The 26545-nt window shown below is 43.9% G+C and overlaps 1 protein-coding gene across 10 annotated transcripts in view; it reads left to right on the plus strand.

Annotated features, from left to right (window-relative positions):
- MPP7 (MAGUK p55 scaffold protein 7) overlaps window positions 1-26545 on the plus strand; it is a 250221-nt gene that overhangs the window by 64395 nt on the left and 159281 nt on the right. For 9 of the 10 annotated variants that reach the window (XR_013827385.1, XM_079915242.1, XM_079915244.1 and 6 more), the window contains one exon: window positions 25946-26064. Coding sequence is in view for 9 of the 10 variants with exons in the window: in XM_079915242.1 (XP_079771368.1) it covers window positions 25946-26064 (119 nt within the window). In the remaining variant the exon portion in view is untranslated. Of the gene's footprint in view, window positions 1-20427; window positions 20505-25945; window positions 26065-26545 lie in introns of all 10 variants that reach the window. The other variant, XM_079915247.1, reaches the window with a different exon arrangement.

Consider the following 26545-nt stretch of genomic DNA (forward strand, 5'->3'; position numbering starts at 1 on the left):
CTGGTGGACACTTGAGTTGTTTCTACCTTTTGACCGTTGTGAATAATGCTGCAATGTCAGTTGTTGTTCAAGTATCTGTTGGAACCCCTGATTTCAGTTCTTTTGGGTGTGTGCCTAGGAACACAGTTTCCTGCTCGGATTCTGTGTTCAGCTCTCTGAGGAACCACCTGACTGTTCTCTAGTCTGCACCGTTTTATATTTTCACCAGCAGTGTATGGGAGTTTATATCCTCCCCCATACTTGTTATTTTACGTAGCTTTGAAATTATAGTCATCCTAGTAGGGGCGAGGTGGTAGCTCGTGGTGGTTTCTGTGTGCATTTTCCTAATGACCGATGATGTCGAGCATCTTTTCAGGGCTTGTTGGCCATGACCAGCTGACCCTGAGTGACACAGGTCAGTTTTCTCTTACATTGCTTATACTTTTGTATATTACATCCCCATGTCTCTTTATAACTGGAAATTTGTACCTTTTTGCTCCCTTCACTCATTTTGCCCGCCCTCCACCCCCACCTCTGGCAATCACCAGTCTGTTCTCTGTACCTGTGAGCTGCTTCTTGTTGTTGCTGTGTTTAGATTCCACATGTAAGTGAGATCATACGGTATTTGTCTTTCTCTGTCTGACATTTCACTTAGCATAATACCCTCAAGGTCCATCCGTATTGTCACAAATGGCAAGATTTCATTCTTTTTTTAATGGCTGAATAATATGCCATTGTGTGTGTGTGTGTGTGTGTGTGTGTGTGTGTGTGTGTGTGACATTTTATCTATTCATCTGTCGATGGACGTTTAGGTTGTTTCCATATCTTGGCTATTGTAAATAATACTGTAATGAACGTTGGGGTGCATATATCTTTTTGAGTTAGTGGTTTTTGTTTGCCTTGGGTAAATACCCAGAAGTGGAAATGCTGGATCATATGGTAATTCTATTTTTAATTTTTTGGAAGAACCTCCTTACTGTTCTCCATAGCGGCTGCACCAATTTACAATCCTACCAACAGTGCATGAGGGTTCCCGTTTCTCCACATCCTTACCAGAACTTGTTATTTCTTATCTTTTTGATAGTAGCCATTCTAACAGGTGTGAGGTGGTATCTCATTGTGGCTTTGCTTTGCAGTTCTCTAGTAATTAGCAGTGTTGAACATCTTTTCACGTGCCTGTTGGCCCTCTGTATGTCTTCTTTGGAAAAATGTCTATTCAGATAATCTGCCTTCTTTTTAACCCCTTATGATATATATAATTTGCAAATATTTTTATTTTATCGGTTGCCTTTTGATTTTGTTGATGGTTTCCTTTGCTGTGCAAAAGCTTTTTAGTTTTATGTAGTCCTGCTTGTTTATTTTTGCTTTTGTTGCCTTTGATTCTGGTGTCAAATCCAAATAATCATTGCCAAGACCAGTGTCAAAGGAGCTTCCTGCCTATGCTTTCTTCTAGGAGTTTTATGGTTTCAGGTCTTACATTCACATCTTTAATCCATTTTGAGTTAATTTTTTGTGTAAGGTGTAAGGTAGTGGGTCTAGTTTCTTTCTTTTTTTTTTTTTTTGGCCTGTGGCTGTCCAGTTTTTCCAGCACCAGTTATTGAAGAGACTCTCCTTTCCCCATTGTATATTCTTAGCTCCTTTGTCATAAATTGAATGACCACAGATGCATGTTTCTGGGCTCTCTATTCTGTTCAGTTGATCTATGTGTCTGTTTTTATATCCTTACCATACTGTTTTGCTTACTATAGCTTTGTAATATAGTTTGAAATCAGGGCGCATTATGCCTCCACCTTTTTATTTCTCAAGTTTGCTTTGGCTGTTGCAGTCTTTTGTGGTTCCATACAAATTTTATGACTGTTTGTTCCATTTCTGTGAAAAATGCCTTTGGAATTTTCATAGGGATTGCACTGAATCCTTTGGGTAGTAGATTTCTTTGGGTAGTATGGACATTTTAACAATATTAATTCTTCCAATCCTTAAGTGTGGAATATCTTTCCGTTTATTTGCGTTTCTCAATTTCTTCCATCAGTGTCTTAAAGTTTTCAGTGAACAGGTCTTTCACGTCATTGGTAAAATCTATTTCTAAGTATTTTATTCTTTTTGCTGCAGTTGTAAATGGGATTACTTTCTTAATTTCTCTTTCTGATAGTTTAGTGTATGGAAACACAGTAGATTTCTGTACATGATTTTGTATCCTGCAGCTTTAATAAATTCATTTATTTATTGTAACTTTTTTTGGTGGAGTCGTTATGGTTTTCTATATATAATAGCACATCATCTGCAAAGAGTTACAGTTTTACTTCTTCCTTTTTGATTTGGATACCTTTTATTTCTTTTCCTTGTCTGATTGCCATGGCGAGGGCTTCCAATACTTTGTTGAATAAAAGTGGTGAGAGTGAGCATCCTTGTCCTGCTCCTGGTCTTAGAAGAAATGCTTTCAGCTTTTCACCTTTGACTATGATGTTAGCTGTGAGTTTGTCTTAAATGGCCATTATTATATTGAGGTATGTTCCCTTTATACCCACTTTGTTGAGACTTTTTATCATGAAGGAATGTTGAATCTTGTCACATGCTTTTTCTGCACCTATGGAGATGATCATAGGATTTTTATTATTCATTCTGTATATGTGGTGTATCACAAATTGATTGATTTGCGGATGCTGAACTATCCTTGCATTCCTGGAATAAATCCCACTTGATTATGGTGCATCACCTTTTTAATGTATTGTTGAATTTCGTTTGTTAATGTTTTGTTGAGGATTTTTACAGCTATGTTCATCAGGGATATTAGCTTGTGATTTTCTTTTCTTGTGTTGTCCTTGCCTGGTTTTGATATTAGGGTAATGCAGGCCTTGTAAAATGAGTTTGGAAGTGGTCCCTCTTCTATTTTTTGGAAGACTTGAGAAGGATTGGCATTGATTCTCCTTTGAATGTTTGCTATAATTCATCGGTGCCGCCATCTGGTCCTGGGCTTTTGTTCGTTGGGAGGTTTTTGATTACTAATTCAATCTCCTTATTAGTAATGTCTGTTCACATTTTCTGTTTCTTTATGATTCCCTCTTGGTAAGTTGTATGTTTCTAAGGAATTTACCCGTTTCTTCTAGGTTGTCCAGTTTGTTGGTGCATATTGTTTGAAGCAGTCTTTTAATGATCCTTTTGTTTTTGTAGTATCAGTTCTAACAGCTCCTCTTTCATTCTTGATTTATTTATTTGAGTCCTCTCCTTTTTTTTTCTTGGTGAGTTTGTCAGTTTTATCTTTTCAAAGAACCAGCTCTTGGTTTTATTGATTTTTTTTCCCTCTTGTCTTTAAGTCTCTAATTCGTTTAATTCTGCTGTCATCTTTTCAAAATTTCCTTCCTTCTACTAACTTTGGGCTTTGTTCTAGTCCTTGAGTTATAAAGTTTGTTTATCTGAGATTTTTCTTGTTTCTTGAGTTTTAGGCATTTATATCTATGAAATTCCCTCTTAGAAATGCTTTTGCCACATTACCTAAGTTTTGGTATGTTGTATTTTCATTTTTATTAGTTTTTTGATTTCTCTTTTGATTTCTTCAGTAACATTATTTAATCTCCACGTACTTGTGAATTTTCCAGGTATTTCTCTAGTAATTGATTTCTAGTTTCATACTATTGCAGTCAGAGGTGCAAAAGGTGCTTGATATGATTTCCATCTTCTTAAATTTGCTAAGACTTATCTTGTGACTTAACATATGATACTTCTGGAAAGTGTTCTGTTTGCACTTGAGAAGAATGTATATTTGGTTTGGTTTGGTTTGGATGGCATGTTCTGTATATATCTGTTAAGTTCTTCTGCTCTAATGTGTCACTGAAGGCCAGTGTTTCCTGATTTATTGCTTTTCTGTTTGGATGAGCTATTCACTGATGTAAGTGGGGTATTAAAGTCCCCTACTATTATTGTGTTGCTGTCTGTTTCCTCCTTTAGGTCTGTTAATATTTGCTTTCTCCTATATTGGGTGCATAAATACTTACAAATGTTATGTCCTCTTGTTGGATTGACACCTTTATCATTATATAATGACCTGTTTTGTCTCCTATTACAGTCTTTGTTTTAAGGTCTATTTTGCCTGATGTAAGAGTAGCTACCCCAGATTTCTTTCTCGGTTTCCATGTGTATGGGATATCTTTTCCATCCATTCACTTTCAGTTTGGGTGTGTCCTTACGTATGAAGTGGGTCTCTTGTAGGTAGCAAGTAGCTATTGATAGGTCTTGTATTTTAATCCATTCAGGCAGTCTGTGTTTTTTGATTGGATAATTTAGTCCATGTATATTCAAAGTAGTTATTGATACGAATGTACTCACTGCCGTTCTGTTAATTGTTTTAGGGCTGTGTTGTAGTTCCTCTCTTCCTCTCTTCCTCTCTTCCTCTCTTGCTCTTTTGTGGTTTTATAACTGTCTTTAGTGGTACGTGTAGACTCCTTTGTCACTGTCTTTTGTGTGTCCCCTATAATTGTTTTCCTCTGTGGTAACCGTGAGGCTTACCTATAACAACTTACATTTATGACCGTATTTTAAGTTAATAGCAGCTTATGTTTGAATGCATTCTAAGGCTCTGCGTTTTTACTTCCTCCACCACTCTTATGTTTTTGGTGTTACATTTTATCTTTTTATCTTGTGTATCCCTTAACTAGTTATTGTGATTACAGTTATGTTTACTGCTTTTGTCTTTTAAACTTCACACTGGCTTTATAAGTGATTAATCCACTACCATTTCTATGTATTTACCTTTACCAGTGAGATTGCTACTTTTACATATTTTCCTTTTACTAAGGAGCATCATTTCTTTTCAGCTTAAAGAAGTCCCTTTAACATTTCTTTTAAGGCCCATTTAGTGGTGATGAACTACTTCTGCTCTTGCTTGTCTGGAAAACTCTTTACCTCTACTTCCTTTCTGAATGGTAACTTTGCCTGGTAGAATATTCATGGTTGGAAGGTTTATTCTTTCAGTGCTTTGAATATATCATGCCACTCCCTCTGGCCTGCAAAGTTTCTGCTGAAAAACCTGCTTATAGTATTATGGGGGTTCTCTTTTATGAAAGAAGTTGTTTTTCTCTTGCTACTTTTCAGAGTCTCTCCTTGTCTTTAACTTTTGATGTTTTAATTGTAGTGTGTCTTGGTGTGGTTCTCTTTGGGTTCACCTTATTTGGACTTCTCTGGGCTTCCTGGACCTGGGTGTCGTTTCCTTCCCGAGGTGAGGGAAGTTTTCAGTCAGTATTTCTTCAAATAACTCTTCTGCCATTTCTCTCTCTCTTCTGGGATCCCTATGTTGTGAGTGTTAGTCTGCTTGATGTTGTCCCATAAGTTACTTAGCTGTCTTTACTTTTTTTCTTCTTTTTTTGATTTTCTTCTTCTTTGAGTTCCTCTTCTCTGCCTTTGAGTTCACTGATCCTTTTTTTTCTGGTTCGTGTAGTCAGCTGTTGAATCCCTCTAGTGTCGTTTTTAGTTCAGTTATTTTATCCTTCAGCTCTGTTACTTCTCTATGGTATTTTTTGTATTTTCTGTCTCTGTTGCAGTTCTCACTGTGTTCATCAGTTCTCTTCCTGAGTTAGGTGAGCATCTTTATCACCACTACGTTTTCCCTTTTATGGGGTAAATTACATACCACTGTTCATTAAGGCTTTTTCCTTAGGTTTTACCTTATTCTTTCATTTGGGATGTATTCCTCTGCATCTTCATTTGCTTGACTCTGTGTTGGTTTCTGTGTATTAGATGAAATAGCTACCTTTCCGAGCGTGAAGGGTTGGCCTTCTGTAGGAGATGAACCTTATTTTTCGACCCTGCCCTAACTGGTGTCTCTCAAACCTTTGTGATTTTCCAGCCATCCTGTTTTATTTTTAGTGGCTCCCAGTAGTTGAGGGTGTGCTAAGACCAGCCATTGTCCCAAAGGAGAGGATCTCAGCAACTAGATTCAGGCTGATTGGAAGCCAGACCCTCAGGCAGCAGCTTTTAAAGAACGCAAACACGTATCCAGTCTTGTGAGCGTAAGCCCTGCTGTCCACAGACCAGAGGATCTGGAGGGGTCCTCTGGGTGGCAGCCAAAAAGTCAGGGCTCCAGATGAGTGTATAAGCTCCTTTCTGGGAGTTACTGGTGAGCTGTAGTGAGGCAGAGGGAGAACAAACAGGTGTCTGTGCCTGGCCTGCACCTCCATTGCCTCTAGGCACGTGACACCCCTGGAGCCCCTGCGCCCGAGGCTGAGGCTGCAGAGCAAGCAGGTTGGCCTCGCTCACAGAAGGGCAAGGAGTGTGTTTTCAGTGTGCTGGCCGTGCGGTGCCCTTGGGGTGGGAGTTGGCCAAGAACTCTATGACGGTTACGTCATGGGACCCAGGAATGGAAGCCCCCCTGTGGCCTTGAGAGCCAGGCACAAAAACTGGGTCACCAGATGAACGTAGAAGCTTCCCTCGGGGGGATGCTGGCACTCCGGAGCAGCACAGAGGGAGGGAGAGCGTGAAGGTGTCACACGCTGCCCGGAACGAGGTGGACAAAGTTGGCATCTACCGTAAGAAGGAAAAAATGAGAAAAAGAAGTAAAGAGAAAAGAAAGATGGCGTGCACTGGTTTTAGCAAGGCAGAGGGAGAGTGGAAGACGACCCCCGCCAGAAGGGAGAAAGAAGCGGCACCTGCTGCCTTTAGCAATTGTCAGCCGAAAAAGACGCACAACCTAAAAGTTGAGAATTATGTTTTATTTGGCGAACTTTCCGAGGACTTCAGCCCAGGAGGCACCCTCTCGGGTGCTCTGAGGAGCTGCTGTGAAGAGGCGACGGGGGGAGCCAGGATCTGTAGGAGTTTCTGCAACAAAGACCGGGTTGTCGGAACTTCAAAAGATTACTGTTCATTACAGAAAACCAGACACCTCAAGTTAAGGAATTTAGCGCTTTTCTATGTATGGGAGGTTGCAAGAGTCTGGCCTCATTGAAGTCATTCCGTTGATGTGCACTTTAACTGTCTAGGGCCAGGACCCTGCTTTTCTCCATCCTGAATCCCCTCGGGGCGCACCGCTGGGGGCTGCCGTGGCTGAGGGCTTGATGGCCACAGCATCCTTTGTTTACTGACATGGCAGGTGACATTCTCCATCCACACAGGGAAAAAGGAGAGCAGGGATATGGCCCCCACTAGCCACTGTCCTTGCAGAGAATTCGAGTAGGCCCCTGCCACCCAGACCAACACTTTAAAGATAGCAAATGAGTCTTTTTCACTTAAAGTCTGGGTGATTTTTCAAAGGGCTACTTCTGCACTGGGCCACGTGGTGGGTGAGTCTGTGTAGGGGCCCTTTAAGGACTGTTTCTCAGCTTCCCACAGCCTTGGTAGATCTCATGGGCTTGAGCCCCCTTGTGACCACATTTTAATTAACAACATTTTAGGGTATAATTGCAACTCTGTGCTAGTCTTAGCATGAACGAAGAATGGAGCCTGCTGAAATTTTCTTTGTTGCCATAAAATGGCTGACAACATTTTGTAACAACACTGTTTAACTTTTCCAGCAGGATAATAAAAAGTGCACTTTAACAAAACTGTTTGGAGTCTTCAGTTTCTACTGAAGTTTTTTTTTAAAGTTTGGTGTTCAGATTGTTCCCTCTTGAAGCGTCATGCAGTGCCAGGCCTGTTAGGTTTTTCTTCCTTGGTTGGTAACTGGTAGACAGACCTCTTTCGGAAACTCATTCATCACCATCGTTTCTGGTGGTTGAAGCACATTTTCACCTTTGCCTTTGTCAGCCCTGTGAAATCCTATAGCTTTGCAGTTTATGGTATCCAAGATAAAAACCAGTGACATTAGTGTAGCGGGCGTGTGTTTGATAGGAAGGGATATTGAATGAGGGCTAATATTGTGCTTTGTGGGTTTACTAGTGAATATCGTCACGTTCACTTGCCTTTGTAGCCTTGTGACATTTGGTACTCAGATCATACTCAGAAGACTGGGAACCCCTGTGATTGTATCACTCTTTTCTGTCACTGTTTTATGCTTCTGTGAGCGAATTTGAACAAATGACTTGACATAATTATAGTTGTATAATTTTCCAAACACAAATGGCAATAAGGAGATGCCATGGAAGTTGATGAGAAGGAACAAGGATTCTGACAGGCATAACTGCTGCAGCACCTGTGTGGCCTAGGAAACAGTGACAGCACTGGATTTCTGCAAAAATCATCACCCTGTTGCAAATTTGAACATAGGTCAACAGAGTTTTGATTTTTTTCCCCCTTGGACGGTGCTAAATTCCCAGTGGGAACAAGTGCCTGTGGACCGTGTAAGGGACCATTGGACCCTGTAATTGTCAGCAGGTGGCAACTTAAGAATCAAGAATTGATCTACTCTTTCATTACGTTGTACACATAAAACTAATGCCATGTTATATATGTTGTATGTCAATTTTATCTCAATAACAGTAATAAAAAAGAATCTGCTCTCTTGCACTGTTTCCTCAGAGGCTTGAAGCCCAGTTCCACATTTGGAAAAGTCCCTTCCTTGCCCCCCTGGCAATCTCTTGATTGGTAGAACGTGCTGTGCTAAGTGACATTTAAATTAAAGGGGGCATTTTTTGGTGTTCTTCCTATGAAATAAATGAGAATTGTTATATCAAGAGTCTGTTTTTATAACGCAAATTCCATATGTGCTTGTGTGTGTACATGCTAACTGAAATTAGCTGAATCACTAGGCTTTATTTTGCAATGTTCTTCCTTATCACAAAAGAGATTTTGCCTTTTACAAAAAATTCTTAATACAATCTTAGGGTTTAGTTTTTTTTTTTTTTTTTTTTGCGGTACGCGGGCCTCTCACTGTCGTGGCCTCTCCCGTTGTGGAGCACAGGCTCCGGACGCGCAGGCTCAGCAGCCATGGCTCACGGGCCCAGCCGCTCCGCGGCATGTGGGATCTTCCCGGACCAGGGCACGAACCCGTGTCCCCTGCATCGGCAGGCGGACTCTTAACCACTGCGCCACCAGGGAAGCCCAGGGTTTAGTTTTAAAAGGGGGTTATTGGCAGTTTGAGTGATCTTGGTAGATTTTAAATCCCTGCTGCTGTGGAATTGTTCATTACAAAATATTCTTTTCTCTTTGGTAGTAAGAACTTTATTTAGTGGGTTTATATTCTTGGAACTTGGCATCCAAAAGATGTGACTCTTTTTTCCTTTTAGAAGAGACCTTGAGAGATACACAGTGAGCAGTTATAGTAAAAATGGAGACCAAACTGTTACTGAATTGGTCGACTGGACCCAGTCAGGGTCCTAGCCTGGGCCGGACCCGCATCCCAGCCAGGGAGGTTCTTTTTCCAGTTGGATTCATGCAGCCAGTAACGAAACCGGTGCTGATACTGGAACCAGCCCCAGCTTTCTTCGAAGGATGGAGAAGCGGGAACCTAGTTTGCAAATCAACTTCTCCACCCAGTTCAGGTGGAGACACCACATACATAGGAGGGTCGAGGTGAAAGGGAGGGAATTGGGAAGAGGGAGGAATATCCCTGAGTTATTCAAGAACAGGGGTGTGGCTTGGACCCAGAACTGAGGGAGCTCTCCTTTTCAGTCCTCGTATGGGCTTTTCTGGTTGTCCTGGCAACGGTCAGCTGTCGTGGGCTGGTAGCTGGGTCATTTAGCTGATGAATCACGATGACCATGTAATGAGGCTTAGGGTCTACAGGAGGTCACATCTTCCGCCATCTTGGGTTTGGTTGGTTCCAGCCAGTTCTTGTTTTTCTCTCGCAGCTTCCCCCTGAAATTTAGGTAAGAGCAGTTGGTTTCCCTTTGAGGAGGGGCGGGGGTGTGATTCTGGGGCAACAGCCTTGGTAACAAAACCAAGAAGATGGCTTTATGTTGTTAAGATGTAACTGAACAGCTATTATAAGGCTATTGGAATCAGTACAATTTAAAAAATATTTTATTTGCCAAAACTCACGTTAAATGTTAAACTTCTCTTTCTGATGTAGTGCACTTGAACCTCCTAAATTTTTAAATACTGTCCAAGAAGTGCATGTGAACGTGTCTTAAGGTACGGGACAGAGTAACTAAAGTCTGTAATGCTTCTTGACAAGTGAGGATTGTGGAAAAAATCACTCTTGTAATTATTGTGAAAGGATTTTTGCGATAGCAGGTTATTTCTTAGACTGAATTTTTATGACACAGTTTGAATGCAAAGATGTTATTTGGGATTGCCTTCATTATGTAGGGATCTAGTTTCGTATTTGATTTCATTTTTTCCTGAAAAGGTAATCCAGGGATGCAGCACTCTTAGTAGAATAATTTCTCACTACTTCCCTGGTTTGAAATGCTACCTTTATCTTATACTAGATTCTTTACGTGTACTAGGTCTCTTTCCGGATCTTCTTACATTTCAGCAGCTTTAAACTGGCCACTCTTGGAGTTTTGAGGGTGCGGTTTACCCCTGATGATTATGATTTCTGTTACAGACAAAATTTCAAGCAGTTTAAAGATTTGTGTAGGCTGGAAGGGTGGGAAGCATTTACGTCGGTGATTATCAGTTTTGAGCCACCAATTTATTATTTTTAGCTTAAAATAGATTATTAGATTAGTAGATTATTCCATTTATTATAAGATTCATGCATGGAAGTACATTGTCATCACTATTTGGAAACTGTCTCACCTACCACATCTTTTCCCCATGGAAGCAGGTTTTTTTTTTTTTTTTTGCGGTACGCGGGCCTCTCACTGTTGTAGTCTCTCCCACTGCAGAGCACAGGCTCCGGACGCGCAGGCCTAGCGGCCATGGCTCACGGGCCCAGCCGCTCCGCAGCATGTGGGGTCTTCCCGGACCGGGGCACGAACCCGTGTCCCCTGCATCGGCAGGCGGACTCTCAACCACTGCGCCACCAGGGAAGCCCGGAAGCAGGGTTTTTGTATGTTTTTGATAACACAGGTTTTCTCAGGAGCACAGCTGTTGCGTTACCGTGGAGCAGATTGTTCTTGGGGATGTCATGAAGGATATTTCAGGAGAATCCTTGAAAAGGATTGAAAAGAAAGCCATTGAAGTGATCCTTTCTCTTGAACTCTGCTTTCCTTTCACTTAATTGCTTATTAAATTCAACTAACAAGCCTCCAAGAGGAAATGATAAAAACAGATGATGGCATCTACTGTGCAGCTACTAAGGGCGGCCCAGGTGCCAGGTGTTCTTTGTATTCCTTCATTTGTAAAACAGGGAGGTGTTAGTTTGCGGAGCACTCGTTCTTTATCTCTGCCGATCATTGCAGTAGCCCTGGGAGAAGGCCTCACCTCTCCTTCTGTACAATCAGTGAACTGCCTGCTGCTCACTTGGTTTCTCTTGCAGATCCTCATCCTCCTGATGGATGTTGGTACCTACTGGTGTGTTCACTGTTTACCATGTAATACACCGAATAGTAGCTACGGAAGTTAGAGTTAATATGAAGTTAAGATTAGGTTGCCGTCCTGCAGTGTAAGTTAAAACCCAGATACACTATTTGGCTTGGTCTCACTGTATGTTATGCTAAATTTTAAATATATTATAAATATGGAAATAAGTGGAAGTAAATCCTATTGTACTATTAACTGCAGTAAAACAAGTACAGCGCTTTAGCTTTTGTAGCCAACTGTTCCAGGCCGGGAGGCCCTGTAACTGGTTAAGTACAGTATAAGTGTGTATCCAGTTTTTAGAAGACAGTTATCGGCCGTACTTTACAAGAGTTTTACAAGTAATTTTCACTTTGCTATGCCTTCATCTTCTGGAATCAAAGTGTTGTTACATTGACGGGTGTGGAGGACGCCGTCTGCGAGGCCACCACGGCCAGCGTGCACTTCGTTAGGAATTGGACCCGACGTAGGTTTAGAGGCGGCAACTAAACGTGGGAGTTCTGTGCAGGTGTGTGCGCTTCCCTCTGTTAACTCACCCTGATTTATAGACTTTAAGGCACCCGATACCTCGTTTCAGTGCGCTTCGCAGATACCGTTTTTGCAAATGAAAGGTTTGTGGCAACCCTGCATTGTCAGATGATGGTTAGCGTGTTTTCGCAATAAAGTATTTTTAAATTAAGTTATGTACGTTGGGTTTGGGGACATAATGCTGTTGCACACTTAGTAGGCCGCAGTGTAGTGCAACATAATTTCTATATGCACTGAGAAACCAAAAAACGTGCGACTCAGTTTATTGCGATACTCGCTGTCTTATAGTGGTCTGGAACTGAACCGTAGTGTCTCTGAGGTAGGCTTGTCATTGTGTAAGCTGGAACTAAGCAATCTGCCATTTTGTAATTATTAAAATTATTTTGCATATTTAAAAACTCAGCCTGCCGAATGCTTTAACAAGTTATTTGCAGTTGAGGGAGAGTGTAAAAAAGAGAATGCCTCTATCGGGGTTGAATTAAAATATTTTAGTAGTATAGGTAGTTTGGGAAATAAAACATAGTTTGAAGGAGAAAAATTGAGGCCTGTTGTGAGCGGCACTGAATCGTGCTGATTATTTTACCTTTGACACAGTGGAAAATTGAAAGCTTGGCGTATCCCATTTTATTAATACAATAAAGTTTTATATTGTTGTTCTGGGCGTCGATATATGTTCTTTAGTGTTTATTAGCCCACGGTTATAGTAAAACGTTTTAGTCCTGTGCCTGGCCATACTGTATAGAACACAAATATCAAAACTAAGGGGAAAATCGAATACATATATTTCTCTTTCCCAAGTCTTTTTCTATATGATTTCTCAGTATTTTGGTCAATATGATTGGACACAGAGCACATCTTTTTTATCATTTAACATAGGTTTATAGCTTCCCCAGACTTGTTGTAATAATGAAGCTATGAGGGAAATGACAAGAATGGTGATATTAAATTTCTCTAGACTCACAGTAAATTTTTCCATCCTGATGGCAGGAATGCCGAGCATCTGGAATCTGCGAGAAGAGTGAATTGTTTGCTGTGGGAAGACTGTCATCAAATTCTGAGCCGTTTATTCTCTTAGGAACTACTGTCCTGTACAGAATGTTATATTTTTATAGAAGCACTTTGCTGGAACTGGAAAAATGTCTTCACTTCTTCATGCTTCTGTATTTTTTTTAGATGTTATTGTTTTGAGAATTTTATTTGTGATAAAATGTCACATTTTATCATTAATTTCCTTTGATTTAATAATTATTTATATTTGTCCAAATACAGTAAAATAACAATAGAAAATAAATTGTCCTAAACAAAGGTTTCTTTACAGTTCATCTAGGTAAATCTGTGATACATGCGTTGTCATCTGTGCTCTTGAATTTTCAGTATATCTGCAACATGTGTAGCGATACCTTCCCCCTAGTCATGGCATAGCTGTAGTTCTACAAACTTGCTGTGAAAGAGGAGGGAAGGAATGTGCGAAATTCTCTGTTGGTTTTGGTGAAAACATTTCTCAGATCAGGAGTTAAGATTCCAATTAGCCCTGGATCATGCTGGGTATTTACGGCCAGTTTAAGCTGGTAGAAGTTTCTTCGTGTGTGTGTGTTTAGGACAGCACAACCTTTTTCTCTGTTTAGTGAATGTTTACTCTGAGGTAGACTCCTGAGTCTTGGTGTTCTACTGTCCTTGTGTTTGGAGGTAGTACTGCTGAGGCTGGTTTGATCACTACAGCAGGTGGGTGTGATTGCCTGCGACGTGAGCCAGAACCTCTGGTTAGAACGCTCGTCCTCGAGTTCTGTGATCCTGCTACAGGTGTACAGCTCGGTAGTTGGCTCGCTTAGACGAGATGTTCTTCTCCTCAGTTTAGCGGCGTCCGGGCGGCGTGTGTCTACCTCACCTGCTGTCCGTCATCAGCTCAGGCTAAACACAGGGCGATGGGGCTGTGGCTTTGCCTCCCGCCCACAGCCTGTTACTCGCTGGGAGCACAGGTTTCCCGCGGGCGAACAGCCTTAGTGTCCTATCTGTCCTTTACTCCCAAGACTCCTCCGCCCTCCCCTAAGTCACGACGCTTCGTGTTCTAACCAAGCCTCGCGCTGCCCAGCGATGCTCCAGTTCCATCACTGTCTCAGGTGACCCGTGGCCACTTGGCAGGCGGACTGCGGGAGCCCTCTCCCCACTGACGCAAGGTTAGTCATCGGTGCTGCGTTGAGTGGTGATCTCCTCATCGCTCTGATCTGGCCCCCCAGGGACTTTAGGCCTCAAGTCTGCCCAGCGGCTACGAACCATCTTCCATCTGATGAGTTGGTACAGCCGTAGCTCCCGTCCCTTGCCCACGTCTCTTTAGACTTTCTGAACTTCTCACTTGAGTAGGTTAGAGGCTTCTGTTTTTTGCTTTGCCCTTGGATTATTTTTGATGTAGTCTAGATGGTGTGTCTACACTTGATAGTCTCCTTGATAAAAAGAAACTTCTGTGTTGTTTGACAAATGTGACAGCCCTGGTCATTTTCCTCTTTTACAGAGCGTTATGACTTTTCCTCATCTGTGCAGGAAATAAGTACGTTGCCTGATTTCTCTTTTCAGTCCATTGTTCGTGTTCCCTGTCCACCACCTTATTTTAGTGATTCAGAAGAAAATTTTGACAATAAAGATCAGTTTGGTGAAGTGATCTGTGCCAAGCGGTGAAGTCTTTTTGTGACTTTTTGGTGTGAGTTCTTGACCGATGCAGTTCTTCTGACCTCTGAGGATGTTGTATTGTCTGTGAAGGATGTCCTTGTGAAGTTGCAGATTCCAGAATCTTTTGTATCTCAATAGAACTGTGTAGCTTTGAAATGGAAGATAAAAGTCTCTCAAAAAGTCTCAGCACTGACAGTCTAAACAGGAATTCTTGGCTTTTTTCTTACGAAGACGTTAATTATGTCAAGAATTCTTGGGAAAATTGCTGCAAGACCCGTTGTTAAAAGGCTCAAAAACAAGATCTGTTTTGAAAAAAAAACCAACTACCGCCTCTTGAGATGAATTATCCTGCTGGCTGGTTTGGCACTTTCTCTGCGTGCAGCCAGGATTCCCTGATGCTCAGTTTTGCCAAAAGAAGGAGGATATGAGTGATTTTATGACAAGCTGATCCTGTATCTGAGGCACCGTTTTCCATTGTCACTTCAGGAGGCAGCGGCCCAGAGGTCCAGAGTGATCGAACAATTGGAATGAGCATTTGTGGTCAGATCTGCTCTGAGTCGTTTGTTTTCGCAAGGCTACTGCGGCGTGGGGTAGCTCTTCATCTCCGGAGGGTTTCCTTGTTGTGTCTAACCCTGGCGGGCTGGAGAGAGTGGGGAGTGTTTAGAATTAGCTCAGTGAAGGGGTTACTGTTACTCTTCTGTAGTCACTTGAAGCACTGGAAGGCGAGTCCAGTTGCTCAGCACGCTAGTGGGAATGACCAGTGACTGGTTCCTGGGAGCTTCGGTTTGGATCTTGAATTAGGACCATGCATCAACACAATTTACACAAGCCAGTGTTGCAAGAACTTTGTCAGTGAATACATGACATGGATATCACCACAATGAGAGTTAGTGCCACTTCTTGCAAGTATTTGTTGCGTTACGTTCATCCTGAAGGTTTTAATGCTGTTTTAGAGCTGGGACCATTTGTCATCTTTCTTCCCACTTTTCCTTATCTACTATGCAGATGTCTAGACTGACCTGAGTCAGGGGTATGTGATCACTTTCTTCATTTCTCTTCTCACTGGTTTGCACTTTACTCGGTACATGGGGTCCATCACTGCCCGTCTTTATTGCCTATCATGGAGAGCTTTTCTCCAGCAGCATAAACTTACATTTTCTATGCTGTCTCCTTGATGCTCCGGCATATGCATATGTTTTAGGTTTAATTTGGAATTTAGTTTTATTTTAAATACATAGGATATACAGTTAAATGAGGCATCATTCTGAGCTTTACAGATGACTCATTTAATCCTTATTACAATCCTAGTAAGGCTAGGTCAACTATGCCTTTATACAGTTTAAAAACTGGATGCACGGAAATGTTAACCAATTAGCAGTTGCAGAGTTGGGATTTGTATTTATGTCATCGGCTGCGGAGTCTAAGCATCTATACCCCCGGGCCTTCGTATGTGCATTTCTTTTTCCTGTGGGTCTTTCTACTCCCCACTTCATCGTCCCCAGCTTGCGTCTGTACTTGGACCATCTCAGCACAAGCGTCACTTCCCCCGGGGAAGCTTTCCCTGAGGCTGTTCACATCCCTCGGGGATGTGCTGCGCTTTCCCCAGCCATGCCTCCCTCCCGTGCAGCGTGTTCTCCGTTACAGCTCTGCCCTTATCCTCACAACGACGTCTGATGCCCGTCTCCCGCACTACACTGGGGGATGACTTTCCTTTCTCTCCCTCAGCCTGGTATCCCCAGCTTTAAGCAGTCTGGCACAGGGTGGCCCTCGGTATTTGTGGAGTGGGGTCAGGAAAGGATCCAGAGCAATTTTGAAACGCAGAGGGAGTTTCCCAGCTTCCTCCACGCACTTGAGACGTTGTCAAGTGTGTTATGCTAAACCTGTTCGTGAAACTTTGAGGTCAGACTGTTACCACGCTGGTTTTGTCTTCCAGATAATCTCGGGGGTCCTGGCGGAGGGGACTGTGACAGCAGTCGTGATCACCAGGAAGTTAATTATCTAGCGAGTTGGTGTAAGATTGCATGGAAACAGTCACGCTTTCAGGGGATAGCAAATAGCGGTCCACCGTGGCTGGAACGGAATTAGGGGGGAGGTTGTGAGCCCTCGTGCTGGGAAAAGGTTTCTGTCAGAATAGTACCCAGAAGTGAAATTTTCTGAAATTGTGAAAGTAACGTCTATTTTGTAAAAACTCAAGCAATGCAGAAATATATACACACACATATATATATATATATATATATATATATATATAAAATATGAAATATACATACACACACACATAGAGTGAAAATGAAAGGAATGACTTCCCGTTCGTTCTGGTTTCTCTTCCTGGTTAAACGCTGGTGGGGTTGGATGCAGATGCAGGCTCCCTAGAAATGGAACGGACGAGTGAACGCAGGAGCTGAAAGGGCACACGTGTAGGCTCGAAATTCTCGTGTTGCCAGGACAGTGCCGACTTACGATCTGCCTGCTTTGTTCACTTTTCCATTCTCCCAGGGGACTCTTTCCAGCCTTTTCTTTCGAACGCAGACGCTTGATTCCCTGCTGTCACTCCCCACGGGATTCATAGTTTATGGTGCAAACACCGCTGTGATGGTAGGAGGGTCCTCCCGGTCTCTCTGCCACGTGCCCCCTTCTCTGCCGTCCTCCTTGGAGCCGCAGAAGACCCGCGCATGCCGCCGTCGCAGCCGTGCCGCCACGTGTGCCTGACCCTGTGCCTTCTCACCTCCTCAAGGCGGGGGGGGGGGGGCGCCGATCGATGCCCTTAGCGCACACACGGGCCGTGTTTCTCATCCTAAAGCAACTTCTTTACCCCTCCCTTCCCTGGCACCTGACAGACATTGATTCTGTTTTGTACCGACCCTCCTGCTAAGCGTCAATATTTGCTCTTTCCAACGTGTCACTCGATATCGTTAATGCTCTGCGGTCATCGCCCGTCACGCTGCCAGAGTCGGCAACCTCCACGCGGCTGGATCCGACGGGCGGTCCTCGGGCCTTGGTGTACCTCCCCGACGGTGGCCTCTCACGCCCCGGCCGTCACCCTTCCTCGCCACACCGGGCCTCCGGGACGGCAGGCCTCCGTGCTCCCGCGCGTCTGGTCACCGTGGAGACCCCGGGGCTCGGTCCTCGGCCTCTCCTTCTTCTGTGTGCACACTCGTGTCCCCGGGTCTCCCCCGGCTCGTGCCCAGGGCACCTCAGTGCGCGTCTTCAGCTCAGCCTCCCTGCGGAGCTCCCGGCTCTCCTCCATCCAGCTGCCCACCTCATCCCCACCTGGTCGTCCCGTCCGCATCTTCAGCTCACCGGGCCCCAGACCGAACGTCCCCGTCTCCCTTGACGGCAGCCATGCTTGTTTCTTCTCTTCTCATACCCCTCATTCACTCCGACAGAGATTCATAATTGGCTCTTCCTTCAGAATCTCTCCAGAACTTGAACGCTCCTCGCAGCTCCCGCCCGCTGCTGCTGGGTGCAGGCCGCCGTCCTCCGTCGCCCGGGTCACTGCCTGACCCTCTGACTCGCTCTCCGCCTCTGCTCTTGCCCCCCCGCCCCCTCTTCTCAAGGCAGCAGCCAGAGCGGTGCTTTTAAGATGTAACTCCAGTCGCTTTACGCCTTGACTCAAAAACCCGGCAGTGGCTCTGTCCCTATAAAATAAAAGTTAAGTGCTTTGCAGTATTTGTCCTACAAGAGCCAACGCGACCTGGTCCTCGTTTGTCCCCTTGGACCATCTCTCCCTCCCTCTGCCCCAGTCAGCCTGGGTGCCTTGCCCTCCTCAGACGCTGCGGGCACCCGGACCTAGAGGTGGGCTTTCTGTGCTGTCTGACCCCCCCGCCTGGATTCCTTGTCCCTCGCCGTCCTCCTGGCTCTGGGTTCCCTGGCCACCTCACCTGTCGTGGCCTGTGCCGGCGGTCCAGCACCGGGTCTGCCTTACACTGCTTGGTTTTCTCTTTTTCTATCAGTGTCTGATACACACTGTGTACTTTCCTGACTTACGTTTATTATTTGTCTTCCCCATGGAGTGTTATCTCCACGACAGCGGGATCTTTGTGGGTTCACTGATCTAGCCGAACACCTTGAACAGCATGTGGCCCAGAGAACTTACAGTGGTCAGTGGATGCTGACTGAATGAACGAGCGTGTATCCCACCAAATGGCTGCTGGGTGCCTGTTCTCGTGCCCCTCCTAAGACTGGGTATTTGCAAACTTAATTGTCTCCTAAATTGATGAAAGAAAAGTGATATGCTTTGGCTCTGAAGAATCACTTTATATTATTTCTTAGATTGAACAGTGCTTTCTGTATTGATTTTGGGGGGGGTCACCTGCTTCTTCCACCACCGTAGGCCTATTCATGCGCCGTTGCCCATTTTTCTCTTGGTTTACTGATCTTTTATTATGCTTAATGTCCATCACTTGCTTGTTGCAAAGAATTTTTAGCAGTTTCTCTGCAAACTTCGGTTTTTTTGATGCATGAAAATTTTGTCACAAAGTCTGTCAATCATTGCTTTTTGTGGTTTCTAGGTTCTTTGTGTGCAGAGAAAAGCACTTCAGATGATAAAAATATTCTCTGAGATTGTCCTCTAGTTTATATTTGAAATATTTGATCCATCTGTAATTTGGGTGTCCAGTTGGAAATTTAACTTTTCTCCAGGGAGCTCTTGGCGGGTTTTGAGTAGAAGATTTAAATGATGGGGTTATATGGGAGACATGGGCCAGAGTTGAGTTTAAGTCCTGACTATGCCACTTCCTAGGCTCAAGGTACTTCCTCCTGTAAAATGGAGACAGTAATAGGACCTGCTTATAGAGAGCACGGAACGAGGTATCCTGTAAAGCACTTTACCATAGCTTATACCATAGTATTAGGTATGGTGAACACTACTAGGAATTTCTACTGGTAATAATTTTTACTAAGTATTGTTTTAGGAAGCTTTAAGAGTTGGTGGTAGGAAGGATAGATTAAGGAAGGGGGGACAAAAGAAATAAACGCAATTTTTAATATTCAGTAGCTAGTTTTGTTTTTGTTTTTTTGTTTTTTTTTTTTTTTTTTGCGGTACGCAGGCCTCTCACTGTTGTGGCTTCTCCCACTGCGGAGCACAGGCTCCGGACGCGCAGGCTCAGCGGCCATGGCTCACGGGCCCAGCCGCTCCGCGGCATGTGGGATCCTCCCGGACCAGGGCGTGAACCCGCGTCCCCTGCATCGGCAGGCGGACTCCCAACCACTGCGCCACCAGGGAAGCCCCAATAGCTAGTTTTATTAGGCAGGGTGAAAATCGCTAGGGGTCTGACTATGATGATAGGAAGCTTTGCCCACAGTTAAACTTGCTATCATATATTTAAGTAAATTGGTGATCTTATGAAGTCATGAAGTTTTCATGCAGGGTGATGACACTTCATCTTCTGGTCAGTGTATCGTGGCCTCGGGTGCGTCGGGCCAGTGCTGCCTGCCTCCCGCAGCCCCTGGCTGAACCCCTGCCTGTTACCCACTCAGGCTCCTGAGGGGGGTGTGGCTGCAGCTTTACAGTGCTACTCTTATCTAGATATTGCAAAAAAAAAAATTGCAGGCCAACTTACTTGAAGTTGCTGAAGCACCAAAGCATTAATATCTGTCTGTAAAATACTACTGCTGACCGTCTGTCACTGTGTTGCCTCGGAAGGCATCAAGAACATACTCTGACCGTAGGTTTTGTTGAGGGAGAAAAAGTGCTTACACTTGGCCCTTGAACAACATGGGTTTGAACTGCCCAGGTCCACTAATATGCAGATGGTTTCAGTAAATACAGTGCTGCGTGGTCAGCGTTTGGTTGAATCTGCTGTTGTGGAACCACAGATAGGGAGGATGGCTGTGGGATGTGAGCTTCCATGGATTTGGGGATCCTAGGCGGGTCCTGGGGCCAGTGAGCCACGGATGCCAGGGGACGACTGTAGTTTTTTTATCTTTAAGGAAAATGACAAGTATTTTACCCTGCAGTGCAGCAAGGCTGCAGAGGAGCCAGCGGTAGCACATGGAGCTCCAATCAAGTACGTAAGTGATTAAATTAAGATTGTGGTCCACACATGTGCTGACTCAATGAAGTCAGATTGTGGGTCTGACAGTTCTGACTCAATGAACTGGCTCGCAGGGTGGGCAGTTTATACTGTACGGAAAGCATTCTCCTTACGATATTATTCTTCGTGACGTCAGACAGCCAGCATTTGCCATCTAACCTTCCTCTGGAAAGAGGAGAAGAGATTACAGTACTTCGTTCCTAGACAGTAGGCTTCAGGAGCCAACTCGGAGATCTTCGAAGCATCTTCGCATCTCTCTGCGATTGGCTCCTGTTACTGTGAACACATTCATTAGCCCTCAATTTAGGATCACCCTTCTGGGCCCTGTGTTCCCCCCTTCAGGTCTATCCTGCCAGCTCCATTAGAGGCTTCTCTGACCTTCATTGATTGCTCTCTTAAAATTCCTAGAATAATTATTGCACATATTAATCGAGTCACCCTCGACCTATTTAAGTTTTGCTCTTATTGATTTCTTTTCTCTCAATATATAAAATACACTAATTTAAAAATACTGCTTTTTTCTGTTGGAACACTTTTATGAAATAAGTTTATTGAAATCCACAGGCATCCTTGACAGTGTCTTATTATCGTATGTGCCCAAGTAGAAGGTGAGGTTTTCCCTCTGTAAAACGATCTCGTAGAGGAGAGAGAGCTGGCGTGTATTCAGGTCCTTACAGAATCTCTTAGAGAGAGCGTTCTCTGTGTATTTACGTGCACAAAAATGTGTGTTGAATGGAGAAGCCAAAATTACTCACATATAACCGAAATTCATAATTTTGGGGATTATTGAGAGCTCCCTTGGCAGAATTGTTTTTTATAAAAGGAGACAATCTGGTTTAAACCAGATCTAGTTATTCGTTGGAGAGGGGTTAAAAACCTCGCATTTGCAGTTGATAGAATTTTAAAGAGCAGGTAAGTGGTTTTGTTGATCAAAAACGTAGAGCCACAGAACAAATGAAAAACCATCAACTTCACCCAGATTCTCAGTGACGGCGTCTCCCACATTCAAAGCAGTGCTGTGCCTCAACTGACCTAGAAGCGAACATGATCTCATGATGAGGAGGAACTTCACTCTGAAGAATTTAAATAAAATGGTTGCGTGAAATGGGCAACTGGGGCAAAAACTAAATATCTGAGTTAATGTATTTTACTTAATAGATAATTCAAAGTGTATGTTTCTAACTAAATTACAATTTAAATGTTAGAGACATCCCTGAAAATGACTCATTTATTTCAGCTGCCTAAACATCTGTTTATTTCACTTGGAAGGGAAAACGTTTGGGCTGTTTACCTGGACCAATAGGATTGCTTGTTGTTTGCTCGTGTGTGAGATGCATTCTGTGTCATCCGAGACTGTAAGGTCCCCGGGGAGAGGGTGGTATGTTCTACGCTTAGTGCTGTCCCCAGGGCTCCAGCTCTGAGAGCTTCACGCATACTGATTCTTGGGCCTGCAGCCCTCGTAGCCCTGACTCGGCGTTGTTCCTGCTGAAGGGTCTCCTGAGGTTGTCCCCTCCCCTGGAGGGACTGGCCCCTTCCCTTGCCTCCACAGCCTGACCCTGTCCTGCACTCGCTTTGCTAATAGCCTGTGGTGTCATCTACGCTGTAGACGCCTGCAGACAGGAATCACGTCCGATTTGTCCTAGACCTTCAGAGCTAGGGATGCGCTGGGTTCACAGGTGCCGTAGACGTTTATTAGAATGAACTGGGGTGACCACAGAGGAGCACAGGATAAGTTTCATGGCGCAGGGAACAAGTGGATTTAGGTAAAATTTTTAAAGACGTGCCGAGCTGTCTCAGCTCTCTTTACTGGCCCTCTGAATCTCAAGGACCCAAACTATTTGGCTTTCATAGTATTCTTCATGATTGGGACTTGGGAACTGAATATAGGAACGCTTTAAAGCACACGTGGAATCACAGACCCAGCTTTAGACATGGACCGAGGTGCTTTCTGGGGCCTGGATTGCTGATTTGAGTGGAAGTGGTGGTTTCCTCGTTGCCTGCGTTGACACTACATACAGCCCTGGCCTAGGGGCTCTTCTAACCGTCTTTTAAATTTAGAAATGATCGGCATCGTCCTGTCTCTTCTGGCCTTGTCCTCTGGCACCACATGTGGGAGGTGAAGAGAAGCAAGTGTTACCGCCGCTCGAGGACCATACGAATGAGGATTTGCATAAAGCTGGAGCACAGAACGCTCGGGCTTCTGAGCTTTGACTAACAGAGAAATTTGAAAATTAAACCCAACATGGCTTATTCCCACAAGAAGCTAAGGTGTACGTGGGGAAAGTGAACAACTCCCATATGGAAAAGACGCGGGTGGTTTCTTTTCTGAGTATGGTGTCATGTCCAGTTGGCAGTGTCTCTAAGCTGTTGTTTTCCCTCGGAAGCAATGCACTGAGACGTTCGCTGCAAGGAGACGCACTACGGAAAGAAGAGCATCGTTATTTTAATCAAGTGCCCACCCTGTCAGTCGTTCCATTGAATTCTTACAGCAACTGTTGCACGTTTCAGCCTTATTTCGAGATAATTACAGTGTCACACGTTGTAAGACATAGTACAAAGAAATCCTGTGTACTTTCACCAGTTCCCCCCGTGGTAACATCTTGCATAACTGTAGTAGCGTGTCACAACTCGGAGATCGTCATCCATGCCATCGGTTGACGTTTCTCAGATGTCCTCGGTTTCACATGTGCTCGTGAGTGTGTGTGTGTGTGTATTCTGTGCAGTTCTACCACGTGTACATTACCATTTCTTTTTCAACACGTGACGGAAACGAGGTTCAGATAAGTGATGTGAAATGCGTATAGACCTGGGGTTTGAATCTAGGTCTGTCTGTTTGATCCGAACTTCTGCATTTTTAGTAATGCTAATGATGAATAACAGTCAAAATCAGTAACCCAATGGTTATTGCACTCACCATCACACTCACCATCACACTCACTATCACTCTCACCATCACACTCAGCATCACATTCACGATCACTCTCACCATCACACTCACCATCGCACTCGCCGTCGCTCTCACAGTCGCTCTCACCGTCGCTCTCACCATAACACTCACCGTCACTCTCACCATCACACTCACCATTACATTCACAATTACTCTCACCATCACTCTCACAATTGCACTCACCATTGCTCTCACCATCGCATTCACCATCGCATTCACCATCACAGTCACCATCGCTCTCACCATGACTCACCGTCACACTCACCGTCACACTCACCATGACTCACCGTCACACTCACCGTCACACCATCACACTCACCATCACACTCACCATCGCTCTCACCATCGCACTCACCGTCGCACTCACCATGACTCTCACCATAACTCTCACCATGACACTCACCGTCACTCTCACCATCGCTCTCACCATCACACCATCACACTCACCATCACACTCACCATCACACTCACCATCGCTCTCACCATTGCACTCTCCGTCGCACTCACCATGACTCTCACCATAATTCTCACCATGACACTCACTGTCACTCTCACCATCGCTCTCACCATTGCTCTCACCATCGCACTCACCATGACTCACCATAACTCTCACCATGACACCGTCACTCACCATCACTCTCACCATTGCACTCACCATCGCTCTCACCGTCGCTCCCACCGTCGCACCCACCATCGCACCCACCATCGCACTCCCCATCGCTCTCACCATCACACTCACCGTCACACTCACCATCAATATGAAACATTGAGTACTTAAGTACCACGTGCAGGACTGTTCAAGTGTATTAACTTATTTAAACTTATTGAATCCCCCATGAACTGTACCACATAAATTATATCACAGTGGAATTAGTGTCTTTCCACCCTAATGATATTACTAAGGAATAGGTAATCATTTTTACCACTCTTGAAATCCATAATAAAATAGTGAAATACTACGTTCTTTTTACATAATTTCATGTTTCGAATCTCTGATCTTGGCGATTGTGATTGCATTACATGTGTGTGTGTGTGTGTGTGTATATTTGTACAAAGTGAGACCTGTGTCATTGTACGTTGACTTAGGTTGAGCTACCGTAAAAATATTTTTGCTGAATTGTAAATAAGAGCTAGTTTAGGCAGGATGCCAGGTTTTTATGAGAATAAATATAAACCACCAAGAATACTTAAGAATGCAGTTGAGAGAAGGGTTTTTTTTTTCTTTTATCCTGTCTGGAGTATTTTGGATCTTTTTGGCCAAATACAGCCCAAGGAATGTTTCAGTTTGATCAAATCTCTCAAGTTTCGTATCTGACTTCCAAAGTGGTACCCATGCATGTGGTTGTGAATCATCACTGGTTATCAGAATATTATAAGGCTTTGGAAAGATAACAGACACGCTAATCAGAAGTCCATAATTTATGAGTTTTCGCTGGTTAAATATCTTGTAAAGCTGTCTTTCTAATGAACAGCAGCTCTTATTCAGACCAGAAATAGCAACAGTCCCATGTGTTGTAGACCCCAGGAGGTCTCGGTGTTTTTGTAGACAGCAGACAGAAATAAAAAGAATTTTGTCCTTTTTACCTCATGGAATCCCGCTGGAAAATGAAACATGAGCTCTGAGTTGATGCTGACTTCTGCCAGGTCACCTCCCTGAAGAGTCCCGGGCAAGCACTGCTGCAGCATTTCTTGGACAGGAGTCTGCCGTCCCGGGGACGAGACGGATGGTCAGTGCAGGCTGCTCCCAGGACACTGCGCTACTGTCTGCTTGCAGGGAGCTTCCAGTGGGAGCACGCGCAACCTGTATCTGTTGCCTTGACTCTTTCCAGGGGTATCACGTACCTCCAAATTAGAGTCTCATTTAGCCTAAGTGCTACGCAGTTTGTTGTTGTCATTGTTTTTTTTTTAAAAAAAAAGCGTGGCTACAAATAGTGCCACACCAAGTATGGTTTGTTCTGGCTTACTTCTGGGAACTTGATTTTGGACGTTCAGTAACGCAAATGTTTTTGAAGCTATATATTATTAGGAACTCTTTGGAAACCACAAAACCATTTTAATGGACCATGCTATCAATTTTCTCTTCTAAAGAAGTTTTTCCTATTCATGACTCACTTCACTTTTTGGCTAACATTGAGGGAAATGTAATAACGATTAAGGAAAGGAATGTATGCATTTTCTTTTTTTTTTTTGAAAGCTTGTACACATTTTCTGTCTCGGGTTATGTAAACTTGGAGGACTGTAAAATGACCACCGCATAAGGTAAAAACAGGCCTGTTAATACGTACATCTTTGGAATTTAAAAACCCAAAAGCTTCCCTTGCTTCTTTGGAGAAGAGCTTTGCCTGATGGGCCAGAGTACAGATCCGGGAAAAGCGACACGTTCCAGCTGTCAGTTTCACACACCTTAAGCGAAATTAATGAGATCACACTCTGCGGTGACGCTTTGTGTTTTATTTCCATTTTATAGGTCTGTATGAGCTGCTGGCGGCTCTGCCAGCCCAGCTGCGGCCACATGTGGACAGCCAGGAAGACCTGACCTTCCTCTGGGATGTGTTTGGTGAAAAAAGCCTGCATTCACTAGTCAAGGTAAACCATGCTGTTGTCAGATGATCTTCGCGGAAAAACATATGGAAAAATATTTTGAGCGCCATCTAGTAAACCAGAGATCAAATTGTTGCCCTCTGAAAACAAAACAGCCTTGTTCCATTTCACTGCCGGGCGTGGAAGTTGTTAAAAGGATTCCACCAAAAATACATCGATGATTTCACTTAATGGTGGTGATCTGGCTGTGCATACTGATGGAGCGTGCCCGTGCTTGCCCTTGTTTAGAGAAGGAATGTGAAATAGTAGCAGGAAGGGTTAGACTCCTCATGGTCAACGTTCATGAGCTGGAATTTAACTTAAATAAATAAATGTTCGCAGCAAAAATTAGAAGGAATATATTTTCTGAGGTTGAGGATGACAGCTGTTCAGCAGCTACATTAATTTAAAATAATTTCCTCTAATAAAGTCAAGTGAAACTCTAGCAAAGCTGTTTCTTCTCCTGGCACAGTGCCACTGAAACGGA

Source organism: Stenella coeruleoalba (assembly GCF_951394435.1).
Source record: "Stenella coeruleoalba genome assembly, chromosome: 2".
Taxonomy (NCBI): Eukaryota; Metazoa; Chordata; class Mammalia; order Artiodactyla; family Delphinidae; genus Stenella; species Stenella coeruleoalba.